Here is a 22,547-nt window from a genome sequence, read left to right on the forward strand (position 1 = left end):
ATGATGTATATATATTGGAAAATTTTCATACAAATGCGACCATTTGAAACGTTTAATTACTTTGGGTGTTTGTCAAGCTGGTCAGTTAGACTTGAATTGTATGCATATATATTGTATTTAACCATTTCAATATGTATTCATGTTTTGACCAAAAATAAAAATTGCTGGCTCTAGATGTTGCTCATTAATGTTTGCAAAAATGAAAAACCAGAGACTAGTATGACACATATATGTTTCCGTATATGAAGCATTGGAAAATGAAATCAAGAAAAAACCTTGAGAATACATTGTGGCTTATTGTTGTGATCGGTACTAGTGACGTTACACTAGATGAGATTCTATGCATGTGTTCTTGATATAGTTTGTTATGTTTTTAGACGGGATCCTAAGCGTTATTGTGGAAAAGGAAGAATTTCAGATCAGCGATTTGAATGACGAGAATCTTTGAGCAAGAAATTCTATAAACACTCCTTTCCACATCATAAAAAATCCGAGTAAATTTAAACCAAATGGATCCAAAACCGCCATCCGGGCCCACCTCCCCTACCAAAGACGAAACCGTTAACAGCCGTTCATCTGATCCCATACCATCAATTTCAGACAGCACGTCACTCACGCAATCACCTCCCGTTCAAGTAATGGAAAGACCCGAAGACTTTGACTTTTCTAGTAGGTCCTCATCGCCGTCATCAGAATGGAGTTCAGCTTCCAGTGAGTCACTGTTCAGTATTCATCATAGTAATAGTTACAAACATGATCAAGGGCATTTAGCGGCTGCTGATGTGGAACATTCGGGTCAAAATGCGGAAAGCTTGAATAAGTTAGATGCTCACGCGTCGGATTTAGATGAGCCACAAAAGGTTGTTAGGTGGAAAACACAAGTCGAACGGCTTGCGGATGAAGGAGTCAACTCTCAAAGTCAACAACTGGAATCGTCTCCGTTAACAGATCATAAATCCAGTGAACCAAAGTAAGTTATATATGTTAGCTCTTTGAACTTATTCAGAAGTTATTATCTTGTTGAACAACTATGCATGTTTACTAAGTCCTATTAGACGACACGATAAAGATTCGTTACTAAAAAGGTGATCCTTTTAGCAGTTTTCTATGCATAATTCTATGAAGCGTTTTTTTCGTTTATTTTTATAAAGTGTCTTTGCATTTGCTTATTTCTACCGAAGCAATGACTATATGAATAGTAAACATGTCCATCTTGTTATTTACTCTTGAAAATTATTTAACGAAGCAAAAAACTCAGTTAACTTTTCTCGTTGAATCTGGTCATGTGCAGACACTTGAGGGTATTTTGGTCCATTTTACTCTTGAAAATTATTCATCTTTAGGTCAATGAGTTAATATTATTTTAATTTGCAATAGTGAAATGACCAAAATACCCCCATGTGCATGGCACATGACCATATTTAACGGAAAAAGTTAACTATGTTAGGGTCAAAGGACATAATGTGATAGAGTTTTTAAACGTAGAGGATGTTTTCTGTCATTTCTTTTGCTAAAGGACGTCCACTGAAAAAACGATTAAACATAAAGGACGTCTTTTGCCATTTTCTCTATTTAGGAGAACAATTTTTTTAAGAAATTATATAATATGACTTGTCAACATGTCCATCTTGTTATTTTTTTCATTTGGTTGTTGCAAACAAATCATTATCCTTGTGAATATTGAAAAAAAAAATAAAAAATAAAAATAAAAAAAACCTTGCAGTCAACCTACATTTACAGTCATTCTGTGGAATCTTACTAATTTTCATGAATTTTGGACGGTAAGATGGAGAGACCCGATGGGTTGGGTAGTGTAACGGCTCAAATGCTTTTCTGTCTTTTTTCAAAAAAAGTTATATGTATAGTTAATGTCGCATAATTACAAAAATAATGTTTATAAATGGTAAATCATCTAAACCTTTTCTTTATAATAATTTAGGAGGTTGTATGCTTAAAAATCGGCTTTGTATCACTTTATCCAATACGACCCATTTAGCCCGTTTCCGCTTTAAGTTGTTTATCAAGTAACAAGTTGACCATTTTTAACCCTTTAGTATGCTGCAGATATGAAGTATCTCTTATTTTTGTTGCAGAAACAAGTCTTGTTGGTCAAAATGCAACTGTGGGTCCTGTAAAGTGCCAAAGTGGATGCGCTGTTGTAACTGTAAACCGAAAAAATCTTCACATTCGTAAGTTTGGCAGTTTTGATCTATTTACTTATTAACAGGTTGTTTATGCTATGAGTTAGGTAAAAGCGTAATGGGTCGACAGTGGTTAAAAGTATCATCTAAAGTGTAATTTTAGTGATAAAAGCCTTCTAAATTGTTTTATATTAAAACATGTAGATTATTATTCTAAGTTCTGCACTAGTTATTCTCTTTTTACGCCATAATTACCGAATTAGTCCGGTCCTAGACTTAGAATTACCAAAATGGACTGAAAAAAAATATATATACTTACCAAATGAAATAAAGGCAAAGTTATATTCAGGGGTGTGCAAGAAACCGAAAAATCCAAACCGAAAAAAGAGAACTGAAACAAAAACCGACGGTTTGGTTTTATGTTTTTGTAAAAACCACACTAACGATTCGGTTTTGGTTTTGCATGTTAAAAAAAACCGAAAAAACCGAAAAAACCGAACCGAATTCCTAAATTTTTGTTTTTTAATATTTTATGTTAAGTAATTTATAAGAATTTAATAAATATGTAACTCCAATATCAAATGTATAATAGTCTGTTATTTTACAATTAACAAAATTATTTACACTTAAAATTCATTATTTTTTGCAAAGTTTTTTTCGGCCTAAAATTTTCAAGCTCAAATGACAAAAACCGAAAAAACCAAAACCAAAACCGAACCGAAACCAAAATGAAAACCGAAATCGAAAAACCGAAACCGAACGGTTTCAAAAACGCCAAAAACCGAAGTTTTGGTTTTCGGTTTGGTTTTAGTCAAAAAGCAATATATTGAGTTTGGTTTGTTTGCAGTAAGGAAACAAATTCACCTTCGGGCAGTGGACTCAAGAAGTTGGATCAAAAAGCGGGTTCAAAAAAAGGATGTTGTTCTAAATCTTGTTTTCCTAGCAAAAATCCATGCTCATCATGTTATTGCCATTGCTGTCTCGGTGAAATATCCGTTTGAACATCACAAGTTAATAGTTTCTTATATTTCGACGTTTTGAAGAGGTCGGTGCCTCGGTGGGTCAAAATGCCTGCATTTGTAATGTGGCAGCTTGATGATGATGATATGATGATCAGGCTGTTTGGGACCGTGATTAAGACGAGTCGGAAAACAGTATGGGAGGATAGAGGTTGATGGCGTGGAAACAGGTAACTTATTATTATTCTTAAACTTTCACGAGTTTCATCTGTAGGACCCGTAAATAAATATTAATTTGTTCTTTCATAATAAAAGGTCTTATGAGAATAACATTCTTTCATTTGCACCGGGCCCACATGGGGCCTGGTCTAAAGATGGTGGCAGTTCTGCCATTTCTTTTTAATTCAGTATTTAATACGTCGTTCTTCGCCATTTCGAGCCCGGTTGAGCATTAGCTTTTTAAATCTTACCAAAATTGTTAAGCATAATTTTGAAATTAGGAAGTATTATGAAGGTTGTACAAAAACTTGAATATTAATTATCTGTATTATTTTCTTAAATATGATACAAAATAAATAAATAAATAAAAGGGTCAAGATTTAAGTAATTACACGTGAATATATAAATTATACACGTACATAACTACATTTACGCGTCTTAGTTCGAATGTTATTTGTAGTTTATTCTCATGTGAGTACTCATCACTAACCCTTATAATCTTTATCCAAGCGTTGAGATTCGTTTCCGTATAAACAATTTTTTTTATATGTTTGCATATATAGTCTTATAATGAAAATATGCATAAAGTTAGTTGCATTTTCTTAACATTTTTATAATATATCAAAACTGTTCATCAGACAACTCAAAATGCCTGAATTTGTTATGTGACAGCTTGATGATGATACGATGATCGGGTTGTTTGGGACCATGATTAAGACGAGTTGGAAAAAAAAATGGGAGGATTGAGGTTAACGGTGTGTAAACAGGTACTTATAATTCTTAATGTTCACGAGTTTCATCTGTAAGACCCGTAAATAAATTTTAATTTATCCTCCACAATAAGAGGTCATATGAGAACATTATGCATATGTAATTATGTATAAAGTTAGCTACACTTTATTAGAGTGGCCAACAATATTTGACAAGAACATTGTTTCAAATCAACTTTTTTTACCATGAATCGAGTGATCCTCGTCTAACTCAATCTCTTTGAACCGACACGAAGTATATAAACGCCATAGGCATCAACTTTTGGCCAAAACCTAGGTGCAAACGAGACGAGATGCTCGAAATTGCCTTGTTTAAAAGCTCGATCGAGCCCGAACTCAAGCCTAAAAGTAAGCTCGTTTAATAAACGAGCCCGAGCCCGAGCTTCACTTATCAGCTTGAGTCGGCTCATGAGCTTAAACGAGCCTGTCATTAATATAATTTGTTAAAATATATATTTAATAATTATTAATTAATATATATATATACATAATGTTATGAAAAAATAAATAAAAATAACTAAATAATATATACTATTTTATACATAAAATTATAATAGAAAAAATATATAATAAATAATTATAGATAATATAAAAAATAATTGATAAATAGTAAACAAGTCAAGCTCGAGCTTGAAAATCTGCTCATGAACCGAGCTCGAGCTCTGTGTAAATTAAATGAGCCGAGCTCGAGCCTAGTCAAGCTCAGGCACGAATCAGCTCGTTTGCACCCCTACCAAAACCGAACCAAAAATTTTAAAGAACCAACAAAAAGAAAAACCAGATAATAATCAAACTCCCTTTTAATGGAAGTGATGTTTAGGTTCTTAATCTTTCTCAAATGGAGGATGACATTACACACACACATCCAACCACCATTACAACCATCACTAGTCAACTACCACCGTCACGACAACGACCGTCATTACAAATAAGACGATGAATTAGGGTTCACAACTATGTGCTTCAACGGATGAACAACATCCGTCCCGCCTGCGTGCCTTACAAACTCAGCTGGTGTGAGAAAACTCCCATGACAAACACACATTATCTTCACTTCTTCACCTTTACCATATTTATAAAGAATCCCTTCAATTCTTCGCCCACCCGGACCGTCCCCTTGCGTAAACACACACGGCATGTCGAGTGCGTTTGATCTTATTTCCTTCCCTTTATTACTTCCTGAACTCTCGGATTTGGGTCTTATTGGCCGGGATGAATTGGCACCATCCTTATTCGTCCGTTCCTGGCTAGATTGTACACTTGCAGGGCTAGCTTCGCTTTCGCCTCCTGATCCTGAAACAATAATAATAATAATAATAATAATAATAATAACAACGATAATATTAAACTTTTGATGGTACGTTTGTCGCATTAAATGGTTACCGATTGATATAACACATTACAAATTTATTTCATTTTACATATATCTAAACATCGAAAACTGATTATTGTTACTAGGTGTTCCAACGATCAGATAATCATCGGTTTATAAAATTGACTTAAAAGTCAAACCAAACATCGGCTCAAACCATGTCACAAAGCCGAAACTTTATGATACTATTACCTCATTTTTAAAGAGCCCGTGTCGATCTTGATGTGAATTCAATTGTTGCGTTGACCTCAAAAGGTCAAAACAAAGTCTCGAAAGAGTCAAACTTTAAGTTTTTGACATGATTATTCGTCTTGACTACACAAAGTCAACTTCACACCACGCGTAGAAAATGTATCGCGAGGTTAGAAGATTCTAGAAATTTACAAATTAGCCTTAAATGAAACTATTTTAAAAATTATCCTGCAAGTTTTCTGTTAACGCGTTCTTGAACACGAAACTTTCTTTGTTTACATGATCTCGCATTCCTCTTTAAGTCGTACAAATCGTGTCAAATGTGATCACAAGAACATAAACTTAGTAAGGACCAAGTACGGCGTAAAAAATTCGATGAAAGATAACTCCATGAAATTAGGGTTTAAATTTTTTTTTTTTGAACTACTAAATTATGTTTTTAAACATTTATAAACAAAATTAAAAAAAAGGTTTCTATACTAACTTACAAACAACAATGTAGGTACAAATTAGCAAATTGATTGGTTTCGGGACAACCTCAAAAACGCGTTCTACATTTTACACATTATAAACAAAAAAAATAGGATTCTACACTAAAGTACAAATAACAATTCTCCATTTTTTTTCAATTATTTATTTATTTATTCGGTCAAATATTTATTATTTTGTTTACTTATTTATTTATTAGTTTTTTACGTCAAGTATTCGAAACCTGATTAATCCAAACCTGAAAAACCCATGAAAGATTACGGTCGGTTTCGAATTTCTGATTCTATTTTTAAATTCTCAAACCCGAGGACCCAAGACCCAAAACCCGAAAATACGACCCGAATAACATTATACCTTGAAGATGCCTACTCTCCACACTCCCCTGCAAATCAACCGAACCCGAGCCAGGGACCGACCCATCCGACACACCATCCGCGCCCCCACCCCCACCAAACTCCCAATTCCCTGATCCAAAAGCCAGCCCAACCGACGACCCGACCCGGCCCATCGCCATCACATACTCCTCCCTCTCACCCCTACTCACACTCTGCTTCTCCGAACGCCGTCGCTTCGCCGCCAACCGTCTCAAGCTCTGCAACTCCTTCCTCTTCCTCCACTCCTCCTCCGTCTCCACCGGCAACGACGCCGTCCTCACCAGACCCGTACCCGAACCCGACCCGGGTCGGGCCAACCCGGGTCGACTCGGATCCAAACCGGGCCGACCCGGATCCGACCCGGGTAAAATGGCGGCAATGGAGGATGACCTGACTATCCGGGTCTTGTCCACGCCGAACCTCCCGCCCAGTGACAGCCCGAGGTTCAGCTCCGGGTCGTCATCCGCGTCGGGTCGGGTCGGGTCTTTTGACCCGGTGAGTTTTTGGAGCAAATTCATGGAGAAAGAGGAGTGACCCATCTCATTGTTTGATGGGTCGGTCATGTTTTTTTTTAATAAAAAAGACTAGAAATTGTGTAAATTGAAGTGAAATTGGGGTGAAATTGGCATAATTTGAAGTGGGTATTTGAGGGTTATTATAATATTATGAGAAGAGATTGATTGAAGTTGACGCAGAGGAAGTAATAATAATTATAATATTAATATTATGAAGAAGAAGAAGAAGAAGAAGAAGAAGAAGAAAAAAGAAAGAAGGAAGAAGAAGAAGAAGAAGAAGAGAATCAATGGAAAGGGAAAAGTGAGTGGAGACTGGAGAGGATAGATGTTACACTTTGGTCCTTGAAGTTTAAGTGTATTGGTTATCGGTCGGGTACTCGGGTTTTTCTAATGCATGGTTTTGGGTAGTAAAAACTTGAGTATTAAAAAACTCGGTTTCGGGTTTTTTTTGGTCTGGTTTCGGGTTTTTTGTGCATCTCTGCTGTCTCCTTGCTGATACAATGTTATGTGTTCTGAGTTTCTGACTAGGTGTACTGGTTAGGAAAGTTTGTGGTGTTGTATTAGCGTGTAAGTGTGTGTGAGGAATTCAAAATAGGGGGTGTTTTTTTAGTGTGGAGTTACGATGGTAATAAGTGATGGAGCCGAAACGACAAAATATCGAGTCTAATAAATAATGCAACCAAAAACGACAAAATATCGAGTTTAAGGTAGTAACTGAGATTTTGAAATAATTTGATTTTTTTTTAAATTTGGTTTTGTTTTTTGGTTTAATTAGTCGACGATATAATTCACTCACGCAATTGAATGCATTTCAAGAGTATGGCAAAGCGTTTCATTTAACGGAAATTAATTTTTAGATGATTATGTGTAGTGAACTCATTCTTTGTAAGAGAGCTAGAGAACTCTATATATACATATATTGCATTGTATTATATATATATATATATATATATATATATATATTTTGAGTTCTATAGTTATTATAAGATTAGTTCTCTCATGATCTTCCCTTTATGTGTTTATTTATTTTATTTTTTATAGTTGGTTCATGACTTGAAGCCATTAAAATTACATATTTATTGTTAAACTAGTATCAATTAAATGACCTCAATTAAAACTATTTAATTTTAGCGAAAATGAAAATTTAATTTTTTGTGATATTTTGTATAAGATATTATTAAAAAGGTTATTTAGTATTGAATTTCTTTTTAAATCACTCATATATTAATTTTCCTTCCCATTATATGTTCGGGTCTCTTGCAACTTGCAAGTCGTCTCGTTTTTTGTTTTTTAAAAAATTTGGCTTTTAAAAATAATCTAAAATTTTATTTACTTTGCATAACCTTTGAATGTTAAATGGTATACTTTGTGAATATATAAAAGTTGAAGGAGTGTTTGACAGCAATACAAAGTTAAGAAGTAAATGACGAAATTACCCTTGGAAACCTATAACAAAAGTAACCTAGACAAGGACAAAACAAGGGCAGTGCTGACTTCTGACACGTAGGTTTAATATTAATATTTTAATGATTAGGCTGAGGGGTGTGGTGCTTCAACGGGGGCGCTAGAGCCCCTCCGCTCGCGCCCCCAGGCGCTAGCACCACACCCCCGGGGCGCGAGAGGCGCGCGAGCACGAAAAACAAAGCAGGCGCAAGCACCTTCGCGGGACGAATATGGCGTAAAGGGGCATGGGAAAACGTGAAAGAGCCGTTGGAGCTTAAAAATGAGCCGTTGGGCTCTTATTTAATAAAAAAAAAAGTTTTTTCTTCCTATATATAACCCATTTCATCTAAAACAATTATCACAACTTCAAAAAAAACCCAAAATCAACCCATCTTTCAAACTTTTTTTTAAAAACATGGCTGGAAATTGGTACCCAAACCTAGATTCAGATTATATTGACGACGATTTATGGTCGTCACCGGACCAACCGATGTTTTATTCGGAGCCGCAACAATCATCCGGCTTTCAACCATCCAACATACAACCGTCTCCTAACTTTGTTGTTCCGGAGACACAAGAATCACACGGTGAAGCTACGGGACAAAGAAGACGCGTCCACCGGAAAAAACAAGTTGCAACGGACGGGTCGGGACCGGCTTCGACTCCAAGGACGAAACGGAAAACCACTCCGTGGTCATCGGATGAGAAGGAAGCCGTGTGTCGGGCTTGGATAGTCATTTATGAGGATCGGCGTTGCGGTAATTGTTTTAACGTTTTTAAAAATGATTTTTAATAAAAAAGTTAAATAAAAAAGTTAAATGACTTACAAATTTATTTATTCATTTTGCAGCCGACTACCAAAAGAGCAAGATTTTTTGGACAAATGTTAGGGAGACGTTCTATACGCTCGTTGGGAGTACAGAGCGGAACGCCGATATGATTTCGGGTCGGTGGTCCGAAATCAGAAAATTTGTCGGCTTGTTTACTAATCTTTTCAACAGGAACAGCGGTCGTATGAGACCAAGTGGCAGTGATGATTTGGCGGTTTACAATTTCACTGTCGAAGAGTGGAAGCAGGAGTGTTTGCGGAGGTATGGGACGGTGAAGACGTGGGACGATGTAAAGTTGTGAGAGAGGTTGAAAAGGTGTTCCAAGTGGGTTGAGCTGGTGGCGCCGGACCTTGATGCAGAAGTAGGGCCGAAACGGACTAAAACTAGTTCGTCTGGAGCGTATAGCACTTCCGCCGGGTCGGATTGCCGCGTTGGATTCGACCTAAACATTGCGGGGGAGGAAACGTCTTCACCGCCGAGGAGGCGGCCATTGGGACGGGACGCCAAGGGGAAAAAACCGGCTGAGGGGGAAGCCGTAAACATCGCCAATCTTGTTGAATCCCTCAATAAATTCAACAAAACCATGGAGGTGGTCTCTAATGACAAAAAGGAAAAAAGTCGAATGAGAGATTTGGACTTCCTTACTAGAGACTTCAGTAACCTAAATCCGGTCGATCAAATGCTAATGGAAAAGCAAAAGGAACGTATCCGAAAGAGGTTGATCGAAGAAGACCAAGCCGAAGAATAAGAATAATGTTTTTTTTAGTACTTTTATTTTTATTTTATTTTTAGATATTAATGTATTTTTTTTTAATGTGTGTTTTTTTTAATAATTTATGAGTTTTTTTAATAATACGTTTTTTGAATATATTTATAAAAAATAAAAAAAAAATCCGCTGGAGCCCCTGCTGGAGCCCCTCCACACCAGGGCCAGGGGCTCCAACGGGGGCTCCAACACCCCCTTATCCAGTTTCTCTCTCTGCCACACGTCACAATATTATTGGCTGGAGCCCCCACTCGTGCCCCCATTAGAGCCCCCACACCCCTCAGCCTTAAAAAGAGTTGTCCAGGTACAGTGACGTAATGCGACGTGTCAAAATATTATAGGAGGAATAATAGTCCGCCACGTGTCAGAATGTTATGTTGGCGTTAGTTTTAATATGGTGCCACGTAAGGCAGCAAGTACATTGGTTCGTATCAAACACATGGATCTTGTTGTCGAATTAATGATGTAAGTGTTTTAAAGATATTCCGGATTTCATGGAAACCTCTTTAAACATTTTTATTTTATTTTTAAAATATTTTGTTTTAAAAAAAAATATTATTTAGAATGTTTGATCAGTGTTGTCTTCGAGATTTCGAGTGCTTAAAACGAATTTAAAAATGAACTTTATATATATAAAAAATTAGCTCATTTTCTGCTGTTACTAAGTTTTTTTTCCAGTGTTTTGGCACGGTTAAAAATAAACAGACTAAACTACAGTTGTAAACGAGTTAAATGATCTTGTTTATAAACGTGTTCACAAGTTGTAAACAGGTAATCATGTGTGATACGTAATGATGTATAAGAAAAAAATGAATATTTGTCTTATAGACCTCTATATTTACACGACTTTTAGATTCTTTAAGGTATCACTGTATGATAAAGTAAAAGTTTTCATCTTCAATGTTTGATTTATGACATGAACCAAAGAAAGCAGTTCCATGTGTTTCATGTCCACCGTATCGTTGCAAGTGACTTGAATTCATGACATGCAAAGCTAGGCTCTTTTTAAGTTATTTTGACGCAGTTTCATTTTTTAATCTTTTAAAATGTTTGTATATATGTATATTATTTTTTAAAACTATGCATCGTACCGAAACCATGCCTAAAATGGTCATTGAGGTCTAGATCGACCCTAATTCATGCGTATGTGTTATTTGAAAGGATCAACGGGTTAACACGGTTGTAGACGGTTACGTGGTTGTACATGAATTATAATCAGGTTATAAACAAGTTAAATGATCATGTTTATAAACGTGTTAGCAAGTTAGTAATCATTTGTGCCCATGATGTATAAGAAAAAAATGAATAATTATCTTAGACCCCTACAGTTACAGGACTTTTAGATTCTTTAAGGTACCACTATATGATAAAAGTAAAAGTTTCTATCTTCAATGTTTCATTTGTGAATTGAAAGATTTATGGCGTAAAGCAAAGAAAGCCATTCTATGTGTTCCATGTTCACCATATCATTGCAAGTGACTTAAATTTCAGGTGTTTTATTGGAGAGAAAAGGAAATTATTTGTTTAGCTGTATGATATAAATACCATCATTGGGGTTTTTGAAACAGTGACATTGATAAAATGATCTATCAAACATTCAAACAAGTGTAATGAAATCGGATTATAAGTTTACAAATACAAAATTATCGTATTATAAACAATATTCAAATTTTTAATTCCCTTTAGGCCTTTAAAAGGGCGGGGTCATCTCTTGTTTAAATAAACATGTAAACGGATTATGGTGTTAAACTTATATTAGTTTATTAAACAAGTGAAACATGATATATTAAACAAATTAGACTAGTCAACTCAAAACATACTTAACTTTTTGTTCAAGTTCGAGTTGTGTAAAAAGATAGAGAAAAAAATAACCTAAAATAATATAATAACTTTTTGCATTAGTGAATAATCTTAGTATCTTACTTCAAATGCATTGAACATAATGTTGTCTTTGAAGGGAAAGGCTGAGCATTTTCTCTGCTCCTATTGCTTTCTTTTCAACTTTATTTTTTTCTCTTTTTAAGTTTTATTAATAGAAACAATTATTTATATTATATATATTATAAACTAAAGTCAAAGCTTTAGGTCCTCACATAGATCGGACCTCGAATTTAAATCAGAGTTAGATAAAAAAAATACTAAATTATCTGTTAAGCTATGTGAAAAGACAAACATATTCGTAATTTGTTGTTTTGCTTTGTAATAATAAAATTCGAAAAAGACTCTGAATTTTTATTTTGTTTTAGGCTTCCAAAATAGTTAACCCGACCGTATAAGCGGATTTGAAACCCGTAGGTTCTGTCAACAATCATAGATTGACAGCAAGTCTTGTTCTCTTCATGTTCGGATATTTTTTTCATGGTTGAAGATTGAAAAAATAGAAAGGAGTCAAAGGAGCATTGTTGTTCCAATAAAAAATTTTTTGAAAAGGCAGAAAAGTTGTGGTTAAAATCATAGGTAAAGTCCTTTTCTAGTTCAATCAATAGGTAATTTAGATTGCATATTAAAAATTGTATATTTTTAATTGATTGTTGTGCAAAATATGCAATATGGACCACTCTATGCTAACATTCACTTCGTGACACGTAAACGTCATATCACACTTCACTCTCTTTCATCGCATTTTATTCCAACAAAATGCGTCACTCACACTCCACTACCTTTTCACTCAACCAACGGTTCAATTTCATATAAGAAATTAGTTTAAATAAATTTTTAAGCTATTATAAAATAATTAAATACCAATATTTTTACAAATAATTTACACACAGTTCACACACATTTGTCTCTACAAAAACAAGAGCATGAAACAACTAAGTCTTGTTCCTGGATCGAGTAGAAGGAGGGTAAGAGCGTGGAACTATTAAGAAGAAGTAAGACTGACAAATGTTTGGGTCCATGTTTTCGAAGACTAGGAAACTGAAAACCAACAAAGGTTGGGTTTTTCATTTTGAGGTTTTCTTTTATGGTTTGTTTCTTGTAATTGTGGTTTTCGTTGGTTTGTTTGTACATTTAAACTTCTTGCTCATTATGAGTTGACCTTAAAATAAAAACAAGGGTCGTGCTTTTGGGAAAAACTTATTCGGTTATTTTGTGCAAAATTTGTGTAGTGTTTTTATGTGTTGAAAAGACTAGCAAAATTTATTTTTAAATGCTCACAGCTTTCAAAAATATTTTTATACAAATAACTAAAACACAATGATGTTTAAAGTCTATAAAATTAAAATTTAATGATAGCGTGTTTGTAAGCATATATTACATGTCAAAAATTATAAAATTGTAAAAAAAAAATAAATAAGTGTTTCAAATCTGTCAAACACGACCCATTTTAACTCGTACTAAATATGTATGTTTAAACTAACATATTTCAACACGTTTTGACCCATTACCTTTTAACTCGTTTTGAAAATACAAGTATTTACACGTATAGACCCAAGACATAGATTTTCATGACCAGACCGATCAAATCAGTCATCTACCGGTTCAATGGTCAGGCTAGTCGGATCAGTTTCAAAAACCAGATAACACCGTAAATAATTTTAATATTAGAAATATATAAAACTAACTTAAAAAAATCGGAAATCTGAATTTAACATATTATAGAGTTTAAAGTAGTAAATGAATTAGTGAAATGAGATTTTAGAAGAAAAAAGACAAACAAAATTTGAAAAGCCGGTCCAACCATTGATTAACCGGCCAAATAAAGCGGCTAAGGAGTACTCAACCAGACCAGTCATGTAAATGGTTCCCGGTCCGGTACTGAAAACATTACTAAAAGTTTTAACTACCATAACCAAACAACAGTCAACTAAAAACACACCATCAAATCGTTAAACATTCCGACGACCCCAAGTTTCTAGGGTACCACTCTAAACTATCAAAGCAAAAAAAACATTCGAACAAAGACTCTTTGAAACAAAACCAAACCGAAAACTCTTCAACTATTTTTAAAAGTTTTTACCGGATTTTGATCCAATTTTGTTGGATCCTTTAAACTCAACGACGATCATGATAGTAACGGTTGCGCCCCTGGTTATAATCTCGAGTTTGACCAGAATGTTGACCAAAGTTCTCATGGTCAACGTGCTTATTTCCCCAGCTGCCACCATTACTTCCTTCACCCTCACGACGCCAACCATTGTCAATTCTACGACCAAACTGTGGCCTCCCCATGTTATTTCCACCTGTGATGGCAATTTAGTAAGAACAAATTTATAACATGGGTTGGAAAATGATACATTTGTTAATAGGCCTAGTATAAGACGGGCTTTTCACTAACCTTTGATTAGAATGTTTCTTGTATTGAATTTCGCATGCTTTGTCATCAAGTCGGATGAAACGGGCCTGAAACAATGTGATGAAGAAACTTTATAAATAATTAATTAAACAATGTTTTTCTTCGTTACACGCAGGCTTAAACGTGTTGATTGTGTATGATAAACGGAACTTGATAATACAAGAAGGGTATCAATTTATAAATATTAAATGGATCGAATAAATAAATTTTAAGAAATTAAATATAACATATTTATACCTCTACTGCACTAATGGCAGATTTTGCATGATCGAATTCAACAAAAGCGTAACGGTATCCGTCCTGAAAAGAAATCATTAGAATTAGTAAATTACCGTGTTGCCAAAACGGGTAATTTTGAAACGGGTCATCCAAGTTATCATGTTACCAAATTAGCCCGTTTAAAATAAGTATATTTACCAAGTCACAACACTATGAAACTATCAAGTATAATTACTAAAACGAACTACTAACCAGAACTATTATTACCAAGACAGTAATGTACAAATAATAATCAAAATCTTTCAATAAAAACGGTTTTGTATGCAATTAAAATATGATAAATCGCCATTTTGACCAAGAAAACTAACAAAATAGTCTTGACTACCAATCAACCAGTGCGCGACATGTTTCATTCGGCGCATCAAATGACATTTGAGCAAATAAAATGTCAATGGCCGTTTTGTCAAGTCAATGATCAAAATAGCTATTTTAGTAATTTTCCCTTAAAATATACTTTGAGCAACCTTCACCCAAGTTTTCTATTTTGACCGGTTTGAATTTAATCATAAACCCGACCGACCCGTTCATTAGTGAACGGGTTAACATTAAGAAGTAAGTATGATTACGAACCTGTGCGTATTCTTTAATCTGGATGTTTTTCTGTTTGACTGGTCCAAACTGCTTTACCACCTCCAGTATTGATTCCTGTGTAACTTTTGGTGGCAGATCCTTGACCCGAATCGATTTGACTGCAACATTTATGAAAAAATAACTTGTAACTAAAAACTGAAACACCTTGATAATGATTGCAAGTTAATGATCTTACCATCATAGATATTTGCATCAGGACCATTGTTAAGAACCATAGATGGTTTGGGTACAACAGCAGACGTGCTTGCAGGCTTATCGGTTTTTGGTGAAACTTTTGCAACAGCTTTTGGAGGTGAGTCTGTAGTGGATGGTCCAGAACCTTCTTTTGCCAACTAAAGTTATAAGCAATGATTATATGGTAAACATTTTAGGAGATAATATTTGAAACACAAACAATATAGAGATTATTCTAAAAAAATGAGCTCACAATTGACGCGTAAGACACTTTTTTTGAATCTTCTTGGATTTTTGGAGGTGTCTGCCAAACAGAAGGTTGACTTTTCTTCTTTGGTTCAGCTGGAAGTGGCTTCTTTCCTTCTAATACCTCGGAAAACTTCATTTTAGTATCATTTCCCTCTTTTTTAGGTGCTGACTTCTCGGTTTGATCCTTGATGGCAGTCTGTGCAGTCTCCGAGGAGGAGTCTTTTGCTAAACAAACAAAGAGTATTAGTAGAAATCCAATCAGTTGGAATCATAATATGTAGTAATAATGAGTGTGTGTTTTAATATGTATTTTAAAAGTGATTATTTGATAATGATGAGCTCGTTTTGAAAGATGCAACCAATTGGAATCATATCATCAGCTTTAAGACAAAGATATTAAAAGTACCTGAATCATCAGCTTGTTGAGCAGGCAGAGGATCTTCCACATCATCAACAGAAGGTGAAGCTTCTGGTGCCTTCTTGATTTCCATAAGCTGAAGAAAATCGTTGTGGACATAAAAGCCACCGCCTTCTTGTGTGGCTAAGAGAAAAGTCTGAGCAAAGTTTTTTGTCACGTCATCATTGTCAATCAAATAGCCCGTTACTCCAACGACGACTGAGTTCATTATCGAATCCTGAGCCTGTATGGTTTCCAGATCAGGATTCCATTCCTTGATATTGGAAGCCATGATCTCTTCATCAATACACTGCTCCAAAATATTCAATGATACTAAAAAGTTACACATTATGAAATCATGCACAAATGGATAATTAATAACTTTCTGTATTAGAGTGTGTGATATTTAAGTCAAACCTGTTGTTGAGCAAAGATTTTTTTTACCTGCAGGGTTGTTACTGGTTTCATTGAACCATCAAGACATGGATGGGCTCGCGTGCTTTGATCCTTATAAAAATTATATGCCTCCTTAGGAATTTCTTGCAGAATTTTATAATACTGTTTCGCAAAGGCATCCGCAACGTCTTGTGCAGAGTAGTTTGGATTCACGACAGTATCATGCTCATTTTCGGAGGACAAAGTTTGATTTTCCATAAAATTACCATTTTCCATCTCTGCAAAAGAAGGTAAATTAAAATATGAGTATATGTATTTTTAAGAACTTCTAGTCATTTAATTAATAAAACAAATCAGAAATCCCAACAAGATGGAGAGCTATACGTCATATAACGAAAGTAAGTACGTCACGAGAAAAAGTACATATAAACTACAAGAATCATAATGATACGTCATTGTCGGCTGCTCTACTACCATATAAGTTAAAAAAGTAATCAATTTCTAGGGCTTCCAAAATGCATCCATCTAGTGTAGCATTACCCAACTCTGAACGTATGTGTTAATCATTTTCCATATAATCAATCATGTAAGACCAGAATTTTATAACTTGAAGCAAATTATATAAATTCGGAGAAAGAAACACATTAGAATTAGCAATCTTACTGAACCAACATTATATATATAAATTCATTCAAGGACAAAGATTAACTTCCTATATAACTACCGTTTTCCATCTCTGCAAAAAATAAAAAGAAATAAATAAATAGATAAATTAAGAGTAAAGTATATGTTTTTTAAGAACTTCTAGTCATTTCTTAACTAATATAAATCAGAAATCCCAGCATGACGGAGAACAGTAGTGTACGTCAAGTAACAAAAGTACATACGTCACGAGAAAAAGCAACTACAAAAATCATACGATACGTCATTGTTGGCTGATCTACTACCATATAAGTTCAAAAAAATAATCAATTTATAGGGCTTCCAAAATGCATCCATCTAGTGTAACATTAACCAACACTGAACATATATGTTAATCAATCTCCATAGACTCAAAACATGTACTGCCACAGCTTTATATCTTGAACCATATAATTTTTTTTTAGCAAACACATGTATATAAATATATACAAGAAACTGACTTGCTATCAAACTATTATCTCCAACATCAAAATCTAAAATTACACTTAAAATTTAACTTCTGCACATAACTGATAAGAAAAACATCTAGCCATTCCTAAGCCAATCAAAATCCCTAAGTCAACAACAACAATCCAAACAGTCAAAACATCCAAACCGCAACATAAAACCTCAACCAAACACTCCAAAACTCCAAACAAACTCCAATTTCCATCTGAAAACATCACAAAAGCATCAAACACTACTGCAAGCCCTATTTCAGCGATTGGTCTACATCACTACATGATTACACATCACTACCGATTCCGACTAAATCCCTAACTTACAACTCACATACAGCAAATAAGCATCAAATCAGTGCATAAAACCTCAGCGCTTGCCCTTGTTTAACCATCATCCAAACAGCAACAAAAAACCTCAACCAAACACTCCAAAGCTCCAAACAAACTCCAACCCCCCTCTAAAAATATCCAATCAACATCACAAAAGCATCAAACACCAGTACTTGCCTTAGTTTAACGATCGGTCTACATCACTATACAATTAGTTGAAACCGAAAAAAACCTAGCCAATTCACATAATTCTCACATCAATTCCGACTAAATCCTCAATTTAACACCTTCTGACCTTCCATAGAGTGTATAAACATGAAATCAATTCATAAAACGTCAACACATGCCCTAGTTTAATGATCGGTCTATATCACTACACGATTACTTGACTACCGACTAAAACCTAGCCTATTCACACAGAATCCGACAAAATCCCATACTTACACCTTCCATACAGCATATAAATATAATATCAGTCCATAAAACATCAACGCAAGCCCTAGTTTATCAATAGGTCTACATCACTACACAATTACTTAACCAACGACTAAAACCTAACATATTCACACCAAATCCAATTAAATCCCTAACTTAAAGCTCATATACAGGAAACAAGCACCAAATCAGTCCATAAAAACGTCAACACAAGCCCTAGCTTAACAATCCTCCACATCGCTAAACAAAACCTATCATATTCACACAATTTTCACACCAAATCCAATCAAATCTCTAACATACCGCAAACGAGCATCAAAACAGTCCATAAAACCTCAACACATGCCCTAGTTCAACGTTCGGTTCACATCACTACACGACTACTTAACCACGACTAAAACCTAACATATTCACACCTTTCTCACACCAATTTCAATAAAATCCCTAACTTACACCTTACATACATCAAATATACAAATAATCCGTGCATAAAGTGCATAAAACGCCTAGTTTAACAATCAGTCCACGTCACTACACAATCACTTAACCACAGACTAAAACCTAACATATTCACACAATTCTCACACCGATTCCAATCAAATCCCCAACTTACACCTTACATAAAGCAAATAAACATGAAATCGGTGCATAAAACGTCTAGTTTAACAATCGGCCCACATCACTACACAATCACTTAACCACAGACTAAAACCTAACATATTCACACAATTTTCACACCAATCCAATCAAATCCCTAACATACAGCAAACGAGCATCAAAACAGTTCATAAAACCTCAACGCAAGCCCTAGTTTATCGATCGGTCCACATCACTACACGACTACTTAGCCACGACTAAAACCTAACATATTCACACAATTCTCACACCGATTTCAATCAAATCCCCAACTTACACCTTACATGAAGCAAATAAACATGAAATCGGTGCATAAAACGTCTAGTTTAACAATCGGCCCACATCACTATACAATCACTTAACCACAGACTAAAACCTAACATATTCACACAATTTTCACACCAAAACCAATCAAATCCCTAACATACAGCAAACAAACATCAAAACAGTGCATAAAACCTCAACACATGCCCTAGTTTTCGATCGGTCCACATTACTACACGACTACTTAACCACTGACTAAAACCTAACATATTCACACCGATTTCAATAAAATCCCTAACTTACACCTTACTTACAGCAAATAAACATATAATCAGTCCATAAAGTGCATAAAACGTCTAGTGTTACAATCGGTCCACAATCGCTTAACCGCATACCAAAACCTAACATATTCAATTATTCACACAATGTCCACACCGATTAGAGCTCACATACAACAACTTAACATCAAATCGAACCGTAAAACGCTAATGCATGTTAACATTCAACGATAATCACCGATGAACTACGATTAGTCGATTAATCAAACAGTTATTAATTATTATTATCATCGATTGAACGAAGCGAGTAAAACATGTAGATTAGTAATAATAATAATAATCGGTTAACGGAGTTAACATAACCGTAACGGAATATACCTCCTCTCCGGTGAACCCTAACACCGCCGACTGGACTCCACGAGTACGAACACAAAGGCTATATATTCTCACTATTTATTTATTTATATATATATATATTTTAGTTGGAGTGTATGATTCGGTGTGTGTTCACCCTACGGTATGAAGGTGAGGATAGGTTTGACTTTGACGATTTAGGAGATGGACGGTCTGGATTTCAGAGATAGTTGTGGATTGGTGACACGTGGTGTGAGATGAGTGTTGACTGTGGGTTTGACTTTTGTAAGAAATGGAAGGATGTTGACTGTTGCAGTGATCCAAGGATGGAGTCATATCTTCCTCGGAAAGGGTGGGTCTTTGTCTATTATTATTATTATTATTATTATTATTATTATTATTATTATTATGCAATATTTTAAAATGATAAGAAAATTGGTTGCTGGGATTCAATCTTTTTAAAAAATAAGAAATTGATGTAACAAAATGTTTACATATTTTATAAAGAAATATAAATTAATTAATTAATTAATTAGGTCACCGTTTAATGTATGCAGTGGTTAGTATGAGTTGTCTCGGTTATCGGTTATGGGCTAACCTCACTTTTTTTTTATCGGGAAACGACAATTTTAATTAAACCAATAGTAAAACGTTATGAACAAACAATAAAGAGAAACATGAATTACAACAAAGACTTAGGGCGTGTTCGCTTCACGGACTTTTTTTAAAGGATTTGGAATTGGAATAGGAATTGGAATGGAATGTTTGAGAATCCCTATCATGTGTTTGGTTGGTTAATATGTATTGGAATTGGAATCTTCTTCATTGTTGGGTTTTTTTTTAAGAACGAGGGAAAAGACGGAAACGTTTTAGTTTTTTTACATTTTTCGTTTTTGATTTATATTTTGAGTTATGATTTTTTTATTAATTTTTTTGAATTTTTTTTTGAGTGGTTTTTATTGTTAATCAAAAAATCCTTAATAATCATTTCAAATAGGTAGGATTTTAAAATCCCATGAAATGTGGGATTTGATGGGATTTAGTTTCCATTCTCATTCTTTCATTTAATGAAACGAACATATCAATTCATGGGATTTAAAATCTCATTCCTTAGAATTCCTTACAAATCCTTGAAACGAACACGCCCTTAATTTCTTGATTTCCAAATACACAACAAGCCGTAAGGATAATCGCGTGCAACGTCTTTTTCTTCTGATGTCCAAGGTTGCTAGACTCGTGCATCGTAAGAAGGTCTCGCACCGGAAAAGCAAAGATTGGAGAACTGCTAAATCAAAGTGGCAAAATAACACAAGGCTAGGATATGCTAACTTGATTCTTTTTCCTCTTCTCCACATAACCTACAAACCACCAGGCTCACGTAAATCTTTCTTTTGGCTAAATTGCATCTACTTCAAACTACCGGTTACTCAATGGGTCCGTTTATTTTAGTTCTTGTTTGATTATTTAATTTATGTTTAAATAATTGAGTGGTTTGGTTCTAACATTTTATGTATTCGGATACCATAAGCAGATATTAGGATATCTATAAATTCATAAAGTTTTTTAAGATACCTATGATTTTTTTTATTTATATCGTCACTCATTTTAGCTCTTGTTGAAAATATATGGAAAATACATGCGGTGAAGCTTATCAAGACTACAGCTATTATACACGTTGCAAGCTTCACACACAACTAACTTTTGTCAAAAGTCAACCATTTATTTAAGTTGAAACATTAACTTATTGTTGCCCAAACATCTAAATATAAATATATCTAATCAATACTTAAGGTAGTTGAGTGTTGAAAGTTGTAGTGTTACGAAAATATGTCGCATGTATTTTTTTTTATTTTTTATTTGTCAACAAACAAATAATTGCATAGGTACATACGGTGACTTAACACAGTCATACAGATGCCTTAAACGCCTCTGATTACGATGCCATAGATGTTTAGATATTCAAAATCAATGAGATGACAATCACATATGTGAGATGTTTGTAATAGTTCATATTCTCAACCAATACTATATGGGTTCCATTGATGTCTGTAAAAAAAAATTGATATGACACGAAAACAATTAATAGATTAATATAACTCGTTTCATTGAAGAGATCAGCCCGAACACTATATGCTTAATAAACGAGGTTATGCAAACACAAATTGTTTAATAAATGAGTTAACCTATTAACCCGATTATGTGGTTTTAAAAGAGTTCATGTTTATATTTAAATGAAACTATCTATTAGGGGTGTGCATGGATCGGTTTGAGGCGGTTTTTGGTCAAACCCATAACCATAACCGATATAGCGGTAAATAGATGACCATAACCATAACCGATCCGTCATGGCGGTTTTGGTTAACCGGTTTTAACGGTTATAACCAGTCGGTTAACTGTGATTAAAATAAACAATCCTTTCGTATGATTGTGAACACTTAATAGTCGCTAATTGTATTGTGGAATTCTAACATATTTTTTTTTGTACTGCAATTTATAGAATATATATCTCTAATTGACATATTTTGAAATGGCAATTTGTATGGAAATTTAGAACCACAATTATGGAACATTAGAATGAATACGGTAACCGCTATTATTATTATTGGCTTAAATCCTAATAGGTGTGGAGAACTTTTTTCTGAAATAGCAATAAGT

General features: G+C 34.5%; 3 protein-coding genes across 3 annotated transcripts; 1 reads left to right on the forward strand and 2 right to left on the reverse strand.

Moving 5' to 3' along the window:
- Positions 1-508: 508 nt before the first annotated feature.
- On the forward strand, positions 509-3,149 carry LOC143534792 (uncharacterized). Its single transcript, XM_077029198.1, has 3 exons — positions 509-970; positions 2,094-2,189; positions 2,989-3,149. Exons 1-3 carry the CDS (start codon positions 510-512, stop codon positions 3,140-3,142), a joined length of 711 nt encoding a protein of 236 aa, XP_076885313.1. The 5' UTR covers position 509; the 3' UTR covers positions 3,143-3,149.
- Positions 3,150-4,745: 1,596 nt separating this feature from the next.
- On the reverse strand, positions 4,746-7,179 carry LOC143534793 (ninja-family protein AFP3-like). Its single transcript, XM_077029199.1, has 2 exons — positions 6,497-7,179; positions 4,746-5,382 (listed from the first exon to the last, which is right to left on the reverse strand). The coding sequence occupies exons 1-2, from the start codon at positions 7,077-7,079 to the stop codon at positions 5,012-5,014; spliced, it is 954 nt and encodes a 317-aa protein (XP_076885314.1). The 5' UTR covers positions 7,080-7,179; the 3' UTR covers positions 4,746-5,011.
- A 6,781-nt stretch (positions 7,180-13,960) lies between these two features.
- Positions 13,961-16,923, reverse strand: LOC143534794 (nuclear transport factor 2-like). Its single transcript, XM_077029200.1, has 8 exons — positions 16,502-16,923; positions 16,067-16,367; positions 15,665-15,885; positions 15,413-15,569; positions 15,217-15,335; positions 14,605-14,667; positions 14,352-14,414; positions 13,961-14,258 (listed from the first exon to the last, which is right to left on the reverse strand). The coding sequence occupies exons 1-8, from the start codon at positions 16,727-16,729 to the stop codon at positions 14,067-14,069; spliced, it is 1,344 nt and encodes a 447-aa protein (XP_076885315.1). The 5' UTR covers positions 16,730-16,923; the 3' UTR covers positions 13,961-14,066.
- Positions 16,924-22,547: the final 5,624 nt, after the last annotated feature.

Source organism: Bidens hawaiensis, unplaced genomic scaffold (genome assembly GCF_021521415.1).
Source record: "Bidens hawaiensis isolate Kalapana, Puna unplaced genomic scaffold, B.hawaiensis_p1.1 tig00010344_1, whole genome shotgun sequence".
Lineage (NCBI taxonomy): Eukaryota > Viridiplantae > Streptophyta > Magnoliopsida > Asterales > Asteraceae > Bidens > Bidens hawaiensis.